At 48.2% G+C, this 19,116-nt stretch overlaps 4 protein-coding genes across 4 annotated transcripts; 3 read left to right on the forward strand and 1 right to left on the reverse strand.

The window, feature by feature from the left end:
* Window positions 1-10,997: 10,997 nt before the first annotated feature.
* On the forward strand, window positions 10,998-12,413 carry VC83_01273 (uncharacterized protein; the record flags this gene model as incomplete). The annotated part of the gene is made up of 1 exon (XM_024464956.1): window positions 10,998-12,413. One exon carries the CDS (start codon window positions 10,998-11,000, stop codon window positions 12,411-12,413), a length of 1,416 nt encoding a protein of 471 aa, XP_024327688.1.
* Window positions 12,414-14,335: 1,922 nt separating this feature from the next.
* VC83_01274 (uncharacterized protein) lies at window positions 14,336-15,604 on the forward strand. The gene is made up of 3 exons (XM_024464957.1): window positions 14,336-14,543; window positions 14,795-15,276; window positions 15,405-15,604. The coding sequence occupies exons 1-3, from the start codon at window positions 14,498-14,500 to the stop codon at window positions 15,456-15,458; spliced, it is 582 nt and encodes a 193-aa protein (XP_024327691.1). The 5' UTR covers window positions 14,336-14,497; the 3' UTR covers window positions 15,459-15,604.
* A 689-nt stretch (window positions 15,605-16,293) lies between these two features.
* Window positions 16,294-17,400, reverse strand: VC83_01275 (uncharacterized protein; the record flags this gene model as incomplete). The annotated part of the gene is made up of 2 exons (XM_024464958.1): window positions 16,294-16,431; window positions 17,128-17,400. 2 exons carry the CDS (start codon window positions 17,398-17,400, stop codon window positions 16,294-16,296), a joined length of 411 nt encoding a protein of 136 aa, XP_024327690.1.
* Window positions 17,401-18,101: 701 nt separating this feature from the next.
* Window positions 18,102-18,881, forward strand: VC83_01276 (uncharacterized protein; the record flags this gene model as incomplete). The annotated part of the gene is made up of 4 exons (XM_024464959.1): window positions 18,102-18,140; window positions 18,199-18,325; window positions 18,503-18,680; window positions 18,737-18,881. 4 exons carry the CDS (start codon window positions 18,102-18,104, stop codon window positions 18,879-18,881), a joined length of 489 nt encoding a protein of 162 aa, XP_024327693.1.
* Between the last annotated feature and the right edge of the window lie 235 nt (window positions 18,882-19,116).

Consider the following 19,116-nt stretch of genomic DNA (forward strand, 5'->3'; position numbering starts at 1 on the left):
GATAAAGTTATTCATAGTAACGTAATTCACCCCTGAGTGGGCCACACCCCCAAGTGGGCCACCCCCAATCCAATTTCTACACTTAGAGCCATTTAATTCAACAAAACGCCATTCAATCCTAATTATCTCTCTCGGGGCAGTAATTAGCTCTATGTCCAGGCATCCTACATATACTGCATGTATATATACGTCGTGTACCTAATGCTGGTGCTGGTAATAGTGGTAGTGCTGCTGCTGCACCTTCAGATGTAGATGCACCTCCTAGACCAAAGCGCAAGCCCTGCGCTTCTTGAACTGATAATCCCCCTTCATGAGCAAACTGCTTATTAGATAGGCTCTTCTTCTTCTTCTGTTTGTGATTCGCCTCACATAGATCCTTGTTTTCCCTCTCTAAAAGAAGAATAGCTCTCATCGCTCCATTGCATGCTTTATACATCTGCTCAATTACCTGCTTTGTAGGGGTAGGTGGCCTTTCTGACCGATATTTCAGCAGGGATTTAGCTGATCTTTGGTGCTTTGCGAGCTGTGCAATCGTAGCTGGTGTGTGTGTGTCATACTGACATTCGTTGCACTCAGTTTGCTATCAAACTCAAGAGCAAACTTAGAAATCTCCTCCTCAAACCTACAAGTCACCATACATATCTTGGCTTATCACACCAACAACAGAAGCAATACTACTCAACGATTGCTGCAAACTCTTCTACTACATCTGTTTATGCTACATACATCACGGCATATCATTTGAACACTCATTGAACAAGTTATTAAGAAAATCTCCTCCTTAAGGGGGTGGGCCAATACTACCACATGGCATATATCTACCAACTAGAGGCCTAGGAACATGAACGATAGCTCTAGAAGCTTCTACAACCCTCTATGATTCATTACACGTCATCGCTCCTTAGTTACCCACAAGATTGGTTAAGTTATGACATAATTTATCTATAGGTACTCTGACCTTGGACCTCCTTTTCACTTCCTATAGGCTAGGAACCTAGGAGATGGTTCTATGGGATTCTCTTACATCGACTACAGTTACCAAGCCTGGTTAGTCATCGAAAGTCTTGGAAAATGAGAGAACTACACTCCTTTAGCATAAATAGGATTGCCCTTTCCTTAAGAAAGGGCAAGCAGACAATACAGTAAATCGACTATCACATTCTTCCACATCTTTTCCAAGCTTCCAAGCATTGATCTTGTTACTCCTTGTTTCTGAAAAGTCAGTGAGGTGCTAACCTCTGACTTATCTTATCCCTGAGTTCTCAGACTCAACATTTGTTACAACTTGTCTAAACCACTACACTACATCATACACCTGATTGCTGCGTTGTGGAATAGTCTAAGCTACGACCCTTTGACTCTTTTTCCTAAGACAGTGTGTTGTCTTAGTAAAATCATCCCTTCCTTGGGTGGCTAGATTCTCATATCTGATGCACCCACCATTACAGTGTGGTTGATATACACTAGATCTGCTAGATGGTCGACTAGGCACTGGGGTTGGCGTTCGCAGTGATATATTAAGCTTTGAGAGCACAGCTTCTGCATTTAATGGTAGTAATCCAGCTGCTTTAAAGCTATTCTGGATAGTATTCGTTTGAAATGCATCAGTGCGAGCAGTTGGATATGCAGCTAGGAATTCTAGCTTGTCAATATGGTTGATCCCCATTCGCATCTTCTGATCCACTAGCCTTCCATATGCACGTTTCAATCCTGCAAAGCACCCTACATCTAGGGGCTGAAGAAGATGCGATGAATGCGCAGGCATACATATAGGAATGATGTTGTTTTCAGTGCATAGCTGATCAAAGCGTGGCGTAAGATGGCTGCCATGTCCATCTAGGACCAAAAGTCGATATCTTCCACGCGCACGCGCATATGGGATGAATAGTTTTTCTAGCCATCTTAGACCAATTTCATCCGTAGTCCAGCCATTAGCACTAAGTTCAAACCACCAGTCTTGTGGTATATCTGATTGGAACCAGCTTTCCTTATATAGTTTGCCTTTGAAGATGATCATAGGTGGAAGGGCGTATCCTTCAGCGCCTATTGTTTCAATCACAGTTACCCACTCGCGATTACCTGGCTGCAAAACTGATCTACGACCATAGTATTCAGCCCTAGTAACAACCTTCGCTGTCGCGCATAGCCCCATCGCGAACCCAGTTTCATCGAAATTGTAGATATCCTCAGGTAGAATACCATACATAGTGATAGCACTCTCAACCCTCTTAAACCACTCACATAGCACTCGTGGATCTTCTTGCTGGGCCCGCTTGTAGTCGTACCGTCGTGAGAATCGTGATTTGAGGCTTGGGGTGCGCTTGATGTACTTGCTAACCCAATTTGCCCCCAGTGGTGCAATTCCGCGCGCAGCAAGTAGCAGATTGGCCATTTCTCCCACCATATGTGGGCGCGGAGCTGCCCCTCGGTCATCCATAGATAGCACCCATTTTTTAAGCGCTTCTTCATCTTCTTGGGTCATCTTATGGCTGCTAGGGCGCGTATCTGCACGATTTGTGATACCATTGAGGCGTCACGCAAGCGTGGTACGTGGTACTTGAAAACGCATCGCTGCATCACGTATAGAGCTAATTTCTTCTCTTTGAATAGCTTGTATTGCAAGTAAGATGCGCCCTTCCTGATGGGCTAAATCCTGTTTCGATTTCTTGCGAATTGGTGGCATAGTGGTTGGTAGAAGATAGATGTACGCGTAGATGCGCGAAAAAAAGAGCGGGTGGCCCACTCGGGGGTGTGGCCCACTCAAGGGTGAATTACGTTACTCGTGCGGCCCAAAGGTTTCCACAGGGTCTGTGCACAACAGCCAATTAGATTGTAGGAATCTACCAAGCACCATGTACTTGTACCCGAGTACACGCGTAGAAAATGTACACGCGTAGAATATGAGAGTGAATGAAGCAATGAAGTAATGCTCAACAATGGCTGAAATCTCAATACCACTACGTGCTGCAATTATTACCTTGCATGTATACATGAACGCATCATATGGAGAGATTGAAAAGAAGCTTGGAATCTCAGCTGACTCTATTGCATATATATGGCACCAAACTGTTAAAAGGGCAGGGAATACTGAAATTCACAACCTTCTCCAACACCTCAAATCAAAGCCATGAAGCGGAAGACCACAGACAATTCTGTAATGGTGGGTGCACCAGATGTGAGAATCTAGCCACCCAAGGAAGGGATGAATTTACTAAGACAACACACTGTCTTAGAAAACAGAGCCAAAGGGTTGTAGCTTAGACTATTCCACAACGCAGCAATCAGGTGTGTGATGTAGTGAAGTGGTTCAGACAAGTTGCAACAAATGTTGAGTCTGGGAACTCAGGGGTAAGTCAGAGGTTAACACCTCACTGACTTTTCAGAAACAAGGAGTAACAAGATGAATGCTTGGAAGCTTGGAAAAGACGTGGAAGTATGTGATAGTTGATTTACTGTATTGTCTGCTTGCCCTTTCTTAAGGAAAGGGCAATCCTATTTATGCTAAAGGAGTGTAGTTCTCTCATTTTCCAAGACTTTCCATGATTACCAGGCTTGGTAACTGTAGTCGACGTAAGAGAATCCCATAGAACCATCTCTTAGGTTCGTAGCCTATAGGAAGTAAAAGGAGGTCCAAGGTCAGAGTACCCCTATAGACAAATTATGTCATAGACAAATTATGTTATAGACAAATTATGTCATAACTTAACCAATCTTGTGGGTAACTAAAGAGCGATGACATGTAATGAATCATAGAGGTTCGTAGGAGCTTTTAGAGCTATCGTTCATGCTCCTAGGCCTCTAGTTGGTAGAGATATGTCATGTGGTAGTATGAGTGATGTCATGTAATGAATCATAGAGGGTTGTAGAGATATGCTATGTGGTAATATCGGCCCAGTAACTAAGGAGCGATGACGTGTAATGAATCATAGATGGTTGTAGCAATCGTTGAGTAGTATTGCTCTTGTTGTTGGTGTGATAAGCCAAAATATGTATAGTGACTTGTAGGTTTGAGGAGGAGATTTCCAAGTTTGCTCTTGAGTTTGATAGCAAACTGAGTGCAACGAATGTCAGTATGACAAATTCAAAAGGATTCTGAAGAGTCACTACGCATACGATCTTTGCTACTTGCAAATCCATTTGACACTTTTCAACAAGTTATTAATAAGGAAAATCTACCCTACTGTCATACTGACATTCGTTGCACTCAGTTTGCTATCAAACTCAAGAGCAAACTTAGAAATCTCCTCCTCAAACCTACAAGTCACTATACATATTTTGGCTTGTCACCAACAACAAGAGCAATACTACTCAACTGTCATACTGACATTCGTTGCACTCAGTTTGCTATCAAACTCAAGAGCAAACTTAGAAATCTCCTCCTCAAACCTACAAGTCACCATACATATTTTGGCTTGTCACCAACAACAAGAGCAATACTACTCAACTGTCATACTGACATTCGTTGCACTCAGTTTGCTATCAAACTCAAGAGCAAACTTAGAAATCTCCTCCTCAAACCTACAAGTCACCATACATATCTTGGCTTATCACACCAACAACAGAAGCAATACTATTCAACGATTGCTGCAAACTCTTCTACTACATCTGTTTATGCTACATACATCACGGCATATCATTTGGACACTCATTGAACAAGTTATTAAGAAAATCTCCTCCTTAAGGAGGTTGTAATGGTGGGTGCACCAGATATGAGAATCTAGCCACCCAAGGAAGGGATGAATTTACTAAGACAACACACTGTCTTAGGAAACAGAGCCAAAGGGTTGTAGCTTAGACTATTCCACAATGCAGCAATCAGGTGTATGATGTGGTGAAGTGGTTTAGACAAGTTGCAACAAATGTTGAGTCTGAGAACTCAGGGGTAAGTCAGAGGTTAGCACCTCACTGACTTTTCAAAAACAGAGAATAACAAGATCAATGCTTGGAAGCTTAGAAAAGACGTAGAAGTATGTGCTAGTCGATTTACTGTATTGCCTGCTTGCCCTTTCTTAAGGAAAGGGCAATCCTATTTATGCCAAAGGAGTGTAGTTCTCTCATTTTCCATGACTTTCCATGACTAACCAGGCTTGGTAAATGTATTAGAAATCAAGTGCGACCCACAACTAGCTTGCTAATCATGTAGTGAACGTAAGAGAATCCCATAGAACCATCTCTTGGGTTCCTAGCCTATAGGAAGTGAAAAGGAGGTCCAAGGTCAGAGTACCTATAGACAAATTATGTCATAACTTAACCAATCTTGTGGGTAACTAAGGAGCGATGACGTGTAATGAATCATAGAGGGTTGTAGAAGCTTCTAGAGCTATCGTTCATGTTCCTAGGCCTCTAGTTGGTAGAGATATGCCATGTGGTAGTATTGGCCCACCCCCTTAAGGAGGATATTTTCTTAATAACTTGTTCAATGAGTGTCCAAATGATATGCCGTGATGTATGTAGCATAAACAGGTGTAGTAGAAGAGTTTGCAGCAATCGTTGAGTAGTATTGCTTCTGTTGTTGGTGTGATAAGCCAAGATATGTATGGTGACTTGTAGGTTTGAGGAGGAGATTTCTAAGTTTGCTCTTGAGTTTGATAGCAAACTGAGTGCAACGAATGTCAGTATGACAGAGGTGGGCCAATACTACCACATGGCATATATCTACCAACTAGAGGCCTAGGAACATGAACGATAGCTCTAGAAGCTTCTACAACCCTCTATGATTCATTACACGTCATCGCTCCTTAGTTACCCACAAGATTGGTTAAGTTATGACATAATTTATCTATAGGTACTCTGACCTTGGACCTCCTTTTCACTTCCTATAGGCTAGGAACCCAAGAGATGGTTCTATGGGATTCTCTTACATTCGCTACATGATTAGCAAGCTAGTTGTGGGTCGCACTTGATTTCTAATACATTTACCAAGCCTGGTTAGTCATGGAAAGTCATGGAAAATGAGAGAACTACACTCCTTTGGCATAAATAGGATTGCCCTTTCCTTAAGAAAGGGCAAGCAGGCAATACAGTAAATCGACTATCACATACTTCCACGTCTTTTCCAAGCTTCCAAGCATTCATCTTGTTACTCCTTGTTTCTGAAAAGTCAGTGAGGTGTTAACCTCTGACTTACCCCTGAGTTCCCAGACTCAACATTTGTTGCAACTTGTCTGAACCACTTCACTACATCACACACCTGATTGCTGCGTTGTGGAATAGTCTAAGCTACAACCCTTTGGCTCTGTTTCCTAAGACAGTGTGTTGTCTTAGTAAAATCATCCCTTCCTTGGGTGGCTAGATTCTCACATCTGGTGCACCCACCATTACATTGTTGTCCTATAGATGAGAATCTACAATAATAGAGTGCTATCTATGGTAAAGACATCAGTAAGGCATTAAATTACTGATAGATGACTCGATAAAGGCTGGGAGGTTGAAGGAGCCGACATGAGATGTATGTAAATTGATGGCTGAGTTGACCTTCACCACGTGATTAGGAGCTCGTTTAAACCCTACGCTAGTAAATCACGTTTTAAATGGAGACGTTTTGGGTCAAGCGAGCGCCCCCTTCACCAAAACACCGCCACTAACGACGATGATACACCGAGAACCGGACTGTGGTGGTGTGGCGCCCCCCCTCCTCCCTCTCGATAAGGCGAGGGATGACGGCGGGTTATTACATATTGAAGTTGCGTAGGGTGACTAAGTTGGTTTGCGAGGCCGATCGATGCGATGGTTTGGGGGGGGGGGGGGTGGGGTGGAGGGGTTGGGTTGGGCGCAGCCGGTTAGGTGAGGGGAGGTGCATTGGCCGCCTGGTTGAGTGAGTGGAAGGAAGGCATGGGATGGGATGGAGAGGAGGTTGGCGGGGGGTACTCGGGGGTAGAGGGCACACACTCACCACCTCCTTCAAGCGATCGCGGAGACGGTACAGTACAGTTCTGTACGTGTAGAGTTTAATATCGGGAAGAACGGAGGGGGGTAAACGGCGATATTACGATCCACATGCACGGACGGCATACTCTGTGGTTTGGAGTAGGTCGTCTAGGGGCAGGGTTGGTGAGGTGTGCGTATCAGGTGTCAGGTACGCCGCTCTAGATGGGGGGTTTACTGTACGCCGTACCATAGAGATTCGGCGGTAGTCTGCAGCAGCGCTCTTCCATCGTGAAGAAAAAAAAAGCCCCTCGCTCATGATAATGCATGTCTAGCAGAAAAAAAAAAGCCCCTCGCTCATGATAATGCATGTCCAGCAGTTATCAAGAGCCCTTTACCGTCAGCTGCCGCAACGGTGGGGGTCGCGTGTGTCCCTCTCCGATGCAAATTCTAGCTCTGAGGCTCGGAGGAGTCTTGTTATTAGTAATCCTGCCAGCGGTGAGCGCTCGTGTGGCGAGCCGGATGCTGAGCGAGTCGATCGGCTGGGCGGGAGGGTCTGGATGTGCGGGCGGAAGGCTAGAAGGGGTGTGCGGCATCTCTGGACGGACGGTTTTCTAGCGGAGGGGTTTGGGGTTGGGTTGGGGGGGCACTTGGTGGCATGGAGATATTGGGTAAGGGGAATTTGTTGCGGGAGGTAGGTGTGAGGAGGAGAGGACGGTATCTCCTACATAGAGAGGTGGGAGAGGTGGGAGAGGTAGGACCGTTACAACATCGCTATCGCTGCTGGCCGCTGACCGGAGAAAGTCTGCGTCTGGAGTGAGTGGGGAGGTGCAGTATGCACCGTCGCTGTCCAGGGCAGAGAAACGGTAAACTCGGCGAGCAAACCCAAAGCAAGAGCTGGTATATGCACAGAGGCGGAGATGCATATATACTGTACTCATCCGTGACCGACCACCCCCACCGCCACCCCCACCGCCACCGCCCATCACCACCGTGCTGGCGCGCGTGGGCGGCGAGATTCGTAGCCGCTACTGTAACTTGCTGCCAGAGGACTGTACCTGTGCATAAGCAGCGCAGCAGTGCAGGACTGCAATGCACGCCCTCGTCATGAGTCGCCCTCGTCATGAGTTGAGTCGGCGAAACAGCCCGCGAAGAGCGAGTGTGAGAGCCAGGACAGGGGGGTTGGCTTACGCAGGAGGAACGATCAACGTGCCTTGATTGATGGCTTGTGCAGTCGGTCGGGTCATGTCATGTCACACTGGGTGTGTTTTGGGTGTGTTGCGGAGGAGGAGGATGGGATGGGATGGGATGGGATGGGATGTACGATGTACGAAGTGAGGGAGGTTGGTCTTGGCCGGACTGGTGATACAGTGTAGTGATGCACGTTACTTTGCCACCACTGCCTGTCGCTTTCGCTGTCGCTGTGGCTGTGTAGTGATGCACGTTACTTTGCCACCACTGCCTGTCGCTGTCGCTGTCGCTGTCGCTGTCGCTGTCGCTGTTCTCAGGCGTGACACCATGTCTAAGACGCGGTCCAAAATAAGTACTTGTGGTATAAAATCGTCCCTAAAGAAGGAAAATAGGAGGAGGGGCTATACTGGATTCGGGGGGTAATTCTACCTAAAGCGGGAGCCAAAAAACGCATCCCCATCAACAGTCCCCTTTTTCGGTAGAGCGGCAGGTGGTGGTTCTGGTTGTGGTTCTGGTTGTGGTTCTGGTTGTGGTTCTGGTTGTGGTTCTGGTTCTGGTTGTGGTTCTGGTTCTGGTTCTGGTTCTGGTTCTGGTTCTGGTTCTGGTTCTGGTTCTGGTATGCTTCATGACCCGCCACCACCAGCCGGCCGCGAAAGTGATTTGCTTTTTTTTGACATACTGTAGTAGGGAGTTTATTGTACAGTAGTGCACTCAATGACTTTCTCCTTCCACGATTAATTAGTTCGGTTGGCGCGATGGGGATGACGGAGATGAGGATGTGTAATGCGTGCTCTCTCGAGATGTCCTTTGTCCTTTTTAATTGCTGTTAGTGGATAGTTTCGTATTGGAATACCTCGGAGATGTAGTACTACTTGGTCTGTATGTAACAGCACGTCCACGTCCACGTCCACGTCCACGTCCACGTCCACGTCCACTCCACGTCCACTCCACGTCCACTCCACGTCCACTCCACGTCCACTCCACGTCCCACGTCCATCTGCGGTACTAATCGCTACTTCTGCTGCAGATACACACCCACCACACTCCCACCCAATTCATCGTCAACAAAGCCACGTATTCATGTATCTATTATGTACTCTACCATTTTATGTATAATTAGTTATTTTCCCTCATCCCAGCCTATCCCTAATCCCATCATCCATCCCCTTCTCCCTTCCTCCTCCTTCCCCCTTCTCCTCCCTCCTCCTCATCCTCCCCCCTTCTCCTCCCTCCTCCTCATCCTCCTCCTCATCCTCCCCCCTTCTCCTCCCTCCTCCTCCTCCTCCACTCCTCCTCCCTCCACTCCTCTCCCTCCCTCCACCACCTCATTTCAACTCGTCATCGCTGGTTTCTGGGACCTACCGGGGGTTACTGGGCCACTATTACAATACTCTTACCTTACTACACTACGGCGCCATACGTTTTCCGTACGGGTCTGTGCTTTCCCCATAACCTTTTGGCGCCGTACTGTACTACCTTGACTATCGACTATCGACTACCTTCTTGACTACCTTGACTACCTTGTCGACTATCCACTACCTTCTCGACTACCTTGACTACCTTGACTACCTTGACTACCTTGACTACCTTGACTACCTTGACTACCTTGACTACCTTGACTACCTTCTCGACTACCTTGACTACCTTGACTATCCACTACCTTCACTCTACATTCTTCTACTCCCAGTCCCCTCCTCCCCTTCTATCCGACCGAACCTCCGACCCTCTGAGCGACTCTTGCTTTTTGCCTCCCACGACTTCTTGCTCCATTCTCCCATCTTTTCCTCTCTCCCGCCCGCCCACATCGTCATCCTCTTGTTTTTTTTTTGCCCTCGACCACAACGGAAGAGAAAAATTTCTCTTCGTGCCGCCTCCGAACCCTCCTTCGCGACCCTTCACACGACCACTTTTCGCCCTCGGTTACGTCTTGGTGCTTTCTTGTTGTGAGGCTTGTCAATCAAAAATAACCCTCGGACACTTGGGATCTGTTACCACGCCTTCTTGGATCACCCAAAACCTTCAACCCTTTCTTCCTTCAACCCCCCCCATCGGCCGGACCAGCGTTCCGACCTGCTCTTACCTGGCCCTTCTGCAACGACTTCAGATTCACAATACGTTGTGTAATTCACTTTACACTCAACTCGCTGTCCCTGCTCCAGTCCGCCAGGTATACTCTCCGGGTGTCAGCTTACGCTTACTGGTCGTGTGAACAAACAGTCGCCTCTCAACACCGCCTCTGACCTCACCCTCCGAACCAACCAGCTAGTCCCTGGATTTACGTTATACGACCCTCATCAGCTACTAGGCAGATTCTTGCATCACTTTCAGACCGACACCTTCATCTCCGGCACGAGCAACTTCCCTTTGCAAAGCCCGTTCGCTTTCCGCCCATTCCCTGAATTTGATATACGCATTCTTCAACTCGGAAACGGAAACCTTATCGCCACAACACGCAAGCGTTTAAGCGGCACATTTTCCCTTCCCCTCTGATTCGAGAGTTCCGAGGACGCCTCCTAATCACACGTTTGATTTTCTGGAATACTACGAACCTGGTGAGCTTTTAGCTAAGTCTTGCCCTCGTCGTCGATCTCCAACACAACATCTCGAAGCAAATACGCAACACAAAGCAACCACAAGCAAACCGATATCTGCTTGATCTCGAAAACAACAGATCAAATACTATATCTACTCTCAGCTATCGCTCTTACTACCGCACCAAACATACATTTGAAGAACCACACACGCATGTCGACGAGACAATAGAACAAGTTTTTTGAGTGTTTCGCTCCGGATAGAGCTTTCGCTCTTGTCGCTCAGTTCTGTTAGAGCTGCGAAAGGACAGGTTAGTCGCTGCGATACACTGCTCTCCTTCGGATTATGCTGACAGTCTTACAGATAGTAATCTATCATCCTTTCCACTCAGTCCCTCCCACTCGCTCATCATGCCGAACTTCTACAACCACCCCCGCGCGGGGCTCATTACACCGCCGGACTCAGGCCATGCAATGTACGGATACCGCAACACTGGACTAGTTTCATACAACCAGAACAGCAGGAAGAATGGGTATGATGGCGTATCATACGCCGCCCCTCCCGCACCACTGATGTACCAGCATCCACCAATGCACTACAACAACATGCCTTCAGTTGCTGCCCCGGGCATGCCTAACCAATCCTACGGACCAATCGCTGCCCCGATCTTGCCAGCTCCCATTTCTGACCGCCCCGTTGACGCCTCTGGCCACAACGCCGCGCAGAGATTCGAGCGACGCCCTCAGCAGCCCCCTGCGAAGCAGGAGAAGATCACTGGCGGCGTCGCTCAGGAGTTGGATTATGAGATGGATCAGATGACCGACTACGTTTCAGACATGGCCCAATCAATGTATGCTCTCCTATGCTCTCCTCACATCCGCCTTGCAGATATTGACCTCGCCCGAAGTGTTATGCCTGGCTCGAAAGTCTCCCCGGCCTTCCGGAAGTTCGTCTCTGGTCTCCTGTCCTCGACTCGCCTCCCGAGCTCAACCATCTTGCTGGGAATGAACTACCTCGCTCGCCGCATGAGCATGCTCAACAGTCCGACGCCTCGAAAGACCACCGACGGACAGGTTTGGCGCATGCTGACCATCGCTCTGCTCCTGGGAAGTAAGTTCCTCGACGACAACACCTTCCAGAACAGATCTTGGTCAGAGGTCAGCGGCATTGCTGTTTCTGAGCTCAACTCGCTCGAGAAGGAGTGGCTGCAGGCAATCGAGTGGAACCTCCACGTCGATCCCGTCACCGACACCGACTTCCACTCGTGGCTCGCCTCGTGGGCCAGCTGGAAGGAGACCAAGAACAAGCAGCGCAACGCGACCCTCGAGCGTCTCGCACCTCTTGCCGCTATCGACACCAACGTTCAGCGCAACCATGGTCAGCGCAAGCCGTACTCCCCAACATCTGCATCGTATAGCTTCAACCAAGGCAGCAACGAGAACCACCCACCTTCCGCGTACCATGTCCCTACTCAGCCCCAATATGAACAAACTTCATGGGCACAGGGCAGAGCACCACATGAGCTGTCTCCTCCTTCCGCTCCCGAGTCTGGCCCAAACACTCCAGAGTGGATGATGCTGCCAAACTCCGGCCTGCCACCCACCGACTGGTACGGCTATGATGCCTTCTACAACAGGAGAAACCAGCAGCCATCGACTCACGTCTCGTACGCGCTTCCCCAGACCACTCCGTATCAGACTCCATACCACAGCCACTACTCCCAGAACCTCTGGGGTCACCACGCTGGGTGCGGATGCGGCTACTGCGGTCGCCCAACCGACTCGTACTTCATGCCCACTTACGGCCAGCAAACTGTCGCTGGTTAAGTAAGCCGTCGGCTTCCGACCATTGAACACCACGGATGCTCATTTGAGCGTGCACATCAAAAGCTCAAAACAAAAATTCGCTTCCACTCTAGGACCTCACTTGCAACTGGTCTTTTTCGGTGTTCGGTCAGAAAAAAAAGTACAACAAAAGTTTCTCATGTTTTCAAGCGTTCAAATTTCCAAGCGCGCATTTACGTTATCAAGCGCCATTGTCCAGAATCATGATTTCGATCTCTGACACACCAAAAAGCAACGCAGGATCTGGACCAAATTCGAAGGCACCACCATCTCTCTGGTGTCCTCCATGATCTCGAGTTGCGTTGCGCCCCCGCATTGTGCTGGGAGGCTGCCTCGATCTTCACGACTTACTTTTTTTTTTTTTTTTTTTTTACATATGGCGAAAACACATGGTACCTTTCTATTGGGACCCCTTAGTGCTAAGGCTAAGTTATCATATATAAGGAAATAACGGAAGCCATAGACGCGCCTTCCAAAACACAAAGTCAACATTTAAATCCATCCTACCGCCACTATGGACGACAAAAACAACAACAACAACGCAATGGTACCGCAAGATCAAAACAACGACGTACATCTCCAGAATACATCTAAGTTCCGCAGAAAAGCCATGGATCCTCTCCCTGTACCGCGAAGTTGGACAGAAAAGATGCAAGACATTGGGGCGTTCTTAAAGGAACTTGCACTGAATATTGCGCTCTTTGTTTTGAGTTGTGGCTTGATTGTCGTGGGAATTTACATAGTTCTTTCCGTTATTCTCGCATGTTCATTTCTCGGAAAGTTTATGGCGGCTCCCTCTGATACATCCGGATTATGGCCAGTGTATGGCCCCATTTCCTTTCACTTTCACAGACATGATCTGACGTTTTTAGCTGCCAACCTTGCGCTGTTCCCCCACCACATCACACTTGTCCGCCTACCAAGGGAACCGAATGCCCTCCTCATCAACAAGTTTCAGCAATTCGGCATTTCAATTTGCTCTAAACACTACTTAATATTAGCGCAGAACACGGGTCTACATGCAACGCTTTTTTTTTTTTTTTGTTTTACTATGGCGAACACGGAGTTTATTTTGTTAAACCGGAGTTTAATAGATGCTGATGGCTTGGATGATGGCTTGGATGATGGCTTGGATGGATTACCTGCTGAGGGCTTTTTTTGCATGGCTAGAGGGGTTTCTTTTCCCTTTCTTGTATTAATGTACATGGGGTTAGCGGGTTTGTAGCAGGCTTGGGTTGGGAGGGAAATTAGCGGGGGAAACGCAACTGTTTTTGCACAAATTGGGAAAAAAGGAATGATGTGTTTCGCGCAGCGGATGAGAACATCTGAGGGATGGAGAAGCGGGTTTGCATGGATGCCTTTTTTGAGCCTTTTGTTGGCTGAGGGCTGGGACACGACGTTTATGACTACCTTTTTTATTTTCGAGCTCGCACGAGAAGACATTTTTTCCTTTCGAGGGGTTAATGGTGTGGAGTGTGCCGCTGAAGAGATTAGCGAGCCGGCTTGGGGGTTTTGAGGAGGGAGGATTGTGTGGTGTTGAGGATGAGGGGATGGATATGAGTAGTATAGAGAGATGGCAATGAAGATCTTTGTTGTTCTTCACTTTTGATGTGCTTTATTATGATTGATTCGAGTGATGTGACTGAAGTGCCAAGTATTAAGTATGTGAAGTGTAGCTGTAAGGTATGTCAAGTAATATAGCGGTATGTAGTAGGTAGTAAGACGAGCATAATTCAGACAATGTTACTCCTATAATCGTTAAAACTACTCTATTGCTAAAGATCGAGTTCTGAAGCTAAAGTTCAACTTCTATCGACGTGCCATGAAACTGTAGGGGTTAGGGCCCGTCATCAACCTCGATATTCCAGAAGCGCGCTAGCTCCAAAAACCCATACATCATCACCTGATTAGAGTCAGAACATTTTCCGATTCCCGACCCTTGTCAGGCTCGCTTAGCTCTCTTGGCGTGCCGCACACACATTTTGGGTCAAATCTTCATTTTCACCGCGAGACGCTTTACACCCAGCGACATTTCATCGACAAAAGCGCCCAGCTAACGTGTCAAGATGAGATACATTCATTCCAACGAGACCCTTGACGTGCCGGAGGGTGGTGAGTCTTGCCCTTGTCCGATTCCTGGGAGGAAGGGGGAGAGAGGGATTGAAGGGTGTTGAGATGCGTGCCCACCGAATTGAAGTTGCGATTGTGGGAGGATATTATACGATATACGACCTACGACGAGGGAGGGAAACGACGGGGACAGCGAGGGCACGCATTGCATCTGGAAATCCGATCTTGAACCAGGCAGTACAGTGCTATGGAATTTCACGAGCAGAGCGCTGACATCTCTCTTTCTCTTACAGTCAAGGTCGTCATCAAGTCGCGCCTTGTGACCGTCGAGGGCCCCCGCGGCAAGCTCATCAAGGACCTCGCCCATCTCGCCGTCAACTTCTCCTACCCCAAGAAGGGCCTCATCAACATCGAGCTGCACCACGGCGCCCGCAAGAATATCGCTACCCTCCGCACAGTCCGCACCCTGATCAACAACATGATCACCGGCGTCACCAAGGGCTTCAAGTACAAGATGCGCTACGTCTACGCCCATTTCCCCATCAACGTCAACGTCAACGAGAACTCCGAGACCGGCCTTTACGAGGTCGAGATCAGAAACTTTATCGGCGAGAAGATCGTCCGCAAGATTGTCATGCAGCCGGGTGTCGAGGTCGAGGCTAGCAAGAACCAGAAGGATGAGCTGCAGTTGTCGGGTAACTCGATCGAGAACGTGTCTCAGTCTGCGGCTGATATCCAGCAAATGTGCAAAGTGAGGAACAAGGATATCCGTAAGGTGCGTTATCAACCTCCCTCCCTCCCTCAGCCCTCACCAGCCCTCCTTGGTAGGAGATATGCAAACGCTGGCGAAAAAAATCCCTGCAGAAAAAAGGCCATGCATGCTAACGTTTTTTTGCTGTACAGTTCCTGGACGGTCTCTACGTGTCGGAGAAGGGCAACGTTGTGGAGGAGGAGTAAATGCACAGTGTGCTGTCGCGCGTTAAAAAGGGACACACTTTGTTTTTTATTTCCTGCGGTGTCTTGTTGTATCCGGGGCGAGATATGGGAGCTTTTGTTTCTTGCATTGTCTAGAGCCAGGGCAACGGTGCTAATGGAACTTGCAACAAACAAACATTCATGATCATGAGATTGGGATGAGTGAGAGAGAGTGTGTGAGTGTGTGCTTTTGTGTGATTGTGATATGATGCGGTGTACGGATGGAGGGGTGTTGAGTGGGGTGAGGTGAGTTTAGGTTGGGCTGGTTTTCTTTTGGAGGGCTGGAGAGGCGAGTGATATGTGAGTGATGATAGGCGTGCCCATCAATCTCAATATTCATACAGGTCTCATCCACCATTTCTTCTTCCGCTGTCACGACCACCCACGGATCTCACTTTACTTATTTCACCCCTCTCTCCCATACATACCCTTATTTTCCCTCACCCACCCTTCACCAACCAGGCTTCATCCTATCTTTCCAGGGCCCATTACATCCACCACTTTCTCTGTTGGAAGCCGGATACCCCCTTCATACCTCCCTTCCTTACTCTTGTTGATGAGCACCCTATCGCTGCTGGCAACCAAGGGCCGGCGGGATGGACATGCATGCAGTGGGAGCTGTTTCAACAGCCTCGCCTCATCGTATTTCACAAGTCTCAGCCCCATCCTCTCTCTTCAACTATCTTCCAGCGACACCCCGAGTTTGTTAAAGACCCTAGCATTCTCAGAAGCATCAACGACGGATATTTCGACTACGAAACGATAACTGGGAGCATGTTTGAAACATGGGGCTCGTCTACAGGACGCTGTACGTCCTTCAGGTTGTTGGGACGTCGTTGTTGGTGTTGCTGCTCTCAATGTCGAGGATATCAATGTCGATGCTGTCACTGTCGATGCTGTCACTGTTGATACTATCACTGTTGATACTATCACTGTTGATGCTGTCACCCTCCTCCTGCCGCCGTCACCACCATTATATTACTCGTAGTCATACCTCTTAGCGGTACCACCCATATCAGATATAGAGTTGTATAATCGTATATTCTTCCAGACAGCCGGTTCCTCAGGTTCTGTTGTACGTATTCTGGATGCATTGTGTCCATTCGTGTCCGCCCTCTGAGCCTTTAACTAGGGAACTAACTCCAAAAAATCGAGTCGTCTCCCTGCCCCGCCCGGGACCCAAACCCCAACCTACGCCATCTATCATTCCAAGATATCTACATCCCTTACGCCGCCTACCAGATCCTCGAACTTGCGTCCTGTGAGAAATATTGTTTCTCTCGTCCTATATAATGAACAAGTCCACTTGATTTAGACAACGGAGTCGAAGAGTATTGCCCTGCATTTGGTTGGATCCGGCTCGTATATCCTCGATGTGAGATCGGGGGATGTTGGGCTTGGGTGGGGGGAGGGTTGTCACCGTCGCTACTGTTACTGTCACCGTTGCACTGTCACTGTCGCTCACTCCTGCCGTCACCACCATTATCATATTCCTAGTCATATCTCTTAGCGGTACCACCCACATCAGACATGGAGTTGTATAATTGCATGATTTCCTCAAACAGCTGGTCGATTTGGACCTTTGTTGTTGTTTTTTTTGCATGCTGCTCATTCGTGGCCGCCGCCTGAACCTCTTAAACTAGAGAATTACCTCGAAAGAATCGAGTAGTCTTCCTGTCCCTGCGACACCAACCGCATCTATCATTTCAACGCAGTCCCAAGATTCCCAAAGGCATAGCTTGGAATCCACCCAGTCAATTCTCGAGGAGGGTCCCCTAACGAATGATACAGCTGCGACAGATAGACTGTGCCGGATGTGAATGACCATGTGAGCCGAAAATACAGAATTTCCTGACAGGTGTATGCGGGACTTGAAGGTTGGAGGAGCGGCTGGATTATGCTGAGAGGTGTAGGGATGGGGCATGTTGCTGTTACTGGCATCACTGGCACCATGCTGTCACCGCCAGTATACGAAAGCACACGGGGACTCTGAGATAAGAGACAGTAGAGTGTTTTCTCAGCGTCAACTTCGGCGTGTCCACTACACCTCACAGTAATTTTCAATTTACAAGTTTACAGACAACAGTTCTCCTTCTGCCCGCCTCTCTGCTTCCATAATTACCTGTTTTGGCAAGAGAGGATCGTCCAAAAGGGACACCAGCAGTATGCATATACATTAAATGTCACGTTGCTAAATATCCAGAGGCGCAATTAGTTTGTTCAGGACCTGGCGTGTATTTCCCCGCCGATTAAGGTCTTTATTTGCTAGCCCATATGCCACCATCACCACCATTACCACGCGCTTCCGAACCCCCGCGTTTGGACAATCCAATGTTATAACTATATTCAACATGGCATATTAAAAAATAAAGTCTCTTTAGCTTTGTATGCAAGAGAGTCTACCCTAGCCATTAGCAACGTAACATCTCTAGTAAGTCGTAAGAGAGATTCTGTGGCGGGCTGCTCAGTTTACTCTTTCCATCTGACTGTGATGGCGTGTGCTGTAGTACCAAACCCCAGGAAGAGGTGTATAAGAAAGGCATCGTATACCCATGAATTAAGTACAGTAATCATTGCGGCTTTGAATACTTTGACCCTCCTGTCCAGCTAATTAGACTTTTAAGAATGGCCCGTCTCACCAGCCTAACTGGCATTGCTACACTTGTGCTTTCAAATATAGTTGCTTTCAAATATAGTTGCAGCGAATTACTCACTCCTCAAGACCTACAACGCCTCTAATTTTTTCGACGAGCTCCAACTCGAAAACATCACCGACCCATCAAGTGGATTTGTCGAGTATGTGGATGCGGCAACCGCAAAGGCAAAGTCCCTAGCAGGCATCCGGAACGGTTAGGTGTATCTCGGCGCCGACAGCATAACAAACAACACCACCAACGGCCGCCAATCCATTCGCGTCGAATCAACGGATTACTTCACCACCGGCCTCTTCATCACCGACATCGCCGACATGCCAGGCCTACGGGGACGGCTTCAATGCTGTTAAGGGCGGCGCGTATGCCACGCAGTGGACGACGAAGGGTATTCGATCTGGTTCTTTCCCCACGCCAGCATCCCGGCAGACATCACGGCGGGGACCCCGGACCCATCGACTTGGGGCAAGCCGTTGACTTACTTCGTGGACTCTGGGGGCTGCGACTTCGCCACTTACTTTAAGAGCAACCGCTTTATATTTTGTGGCTGGGCGTAAGTGATAAAGTCCACTGATGCATTAGCTACTGATATGTGCTAACACATGGTAGTGGAGCCGTGTGGTCATCATTCCCTCAGTGCAGTGCAAAGGCCGCTACTTGCAAGGAATATGCAAGTCCATACAGAGGTGGCAAGTTAGACTACTCAGCGGGCAGGTTCTACAGGCCGACAGCGCCGCTGTGGACTATGTGGTAATACGGGGCACAATGCCCGTACGTGCGAGAGGCGCCAGGAATTAATTACAATTGATAAGGGTCATTATGTAGGGTGGTGGTTTCCGTCGGCGTTCACGGAAGCATATTGGTTGATCAACTCTCTCAAGGTATACCGTGAGGGCACTACCAAGCGCTCGTTCGTGGCCTAAGATGCCAGCCTGGCACGGCTTTAATGAGAACCTAAGAGATAGTGTTCAGTGTAGTTGAGCAATAAG

Source organism: Pseudogymnoascus destructans (genome assembly GCF_001641265.1).
Source record: "Pseudogymnoascus destructans isolate 20631-21 unplaced genomic scaffold scaffold_2, whole genome shotgun sequence".
NCBI classification, from domain to species: Eukaryota; Fungi; Ascomycota; class Leotiomycetes; order Thelebolales; family Thelebolaceae; genus Pseudogymnoascus; species Pseudogymnoascus destructans.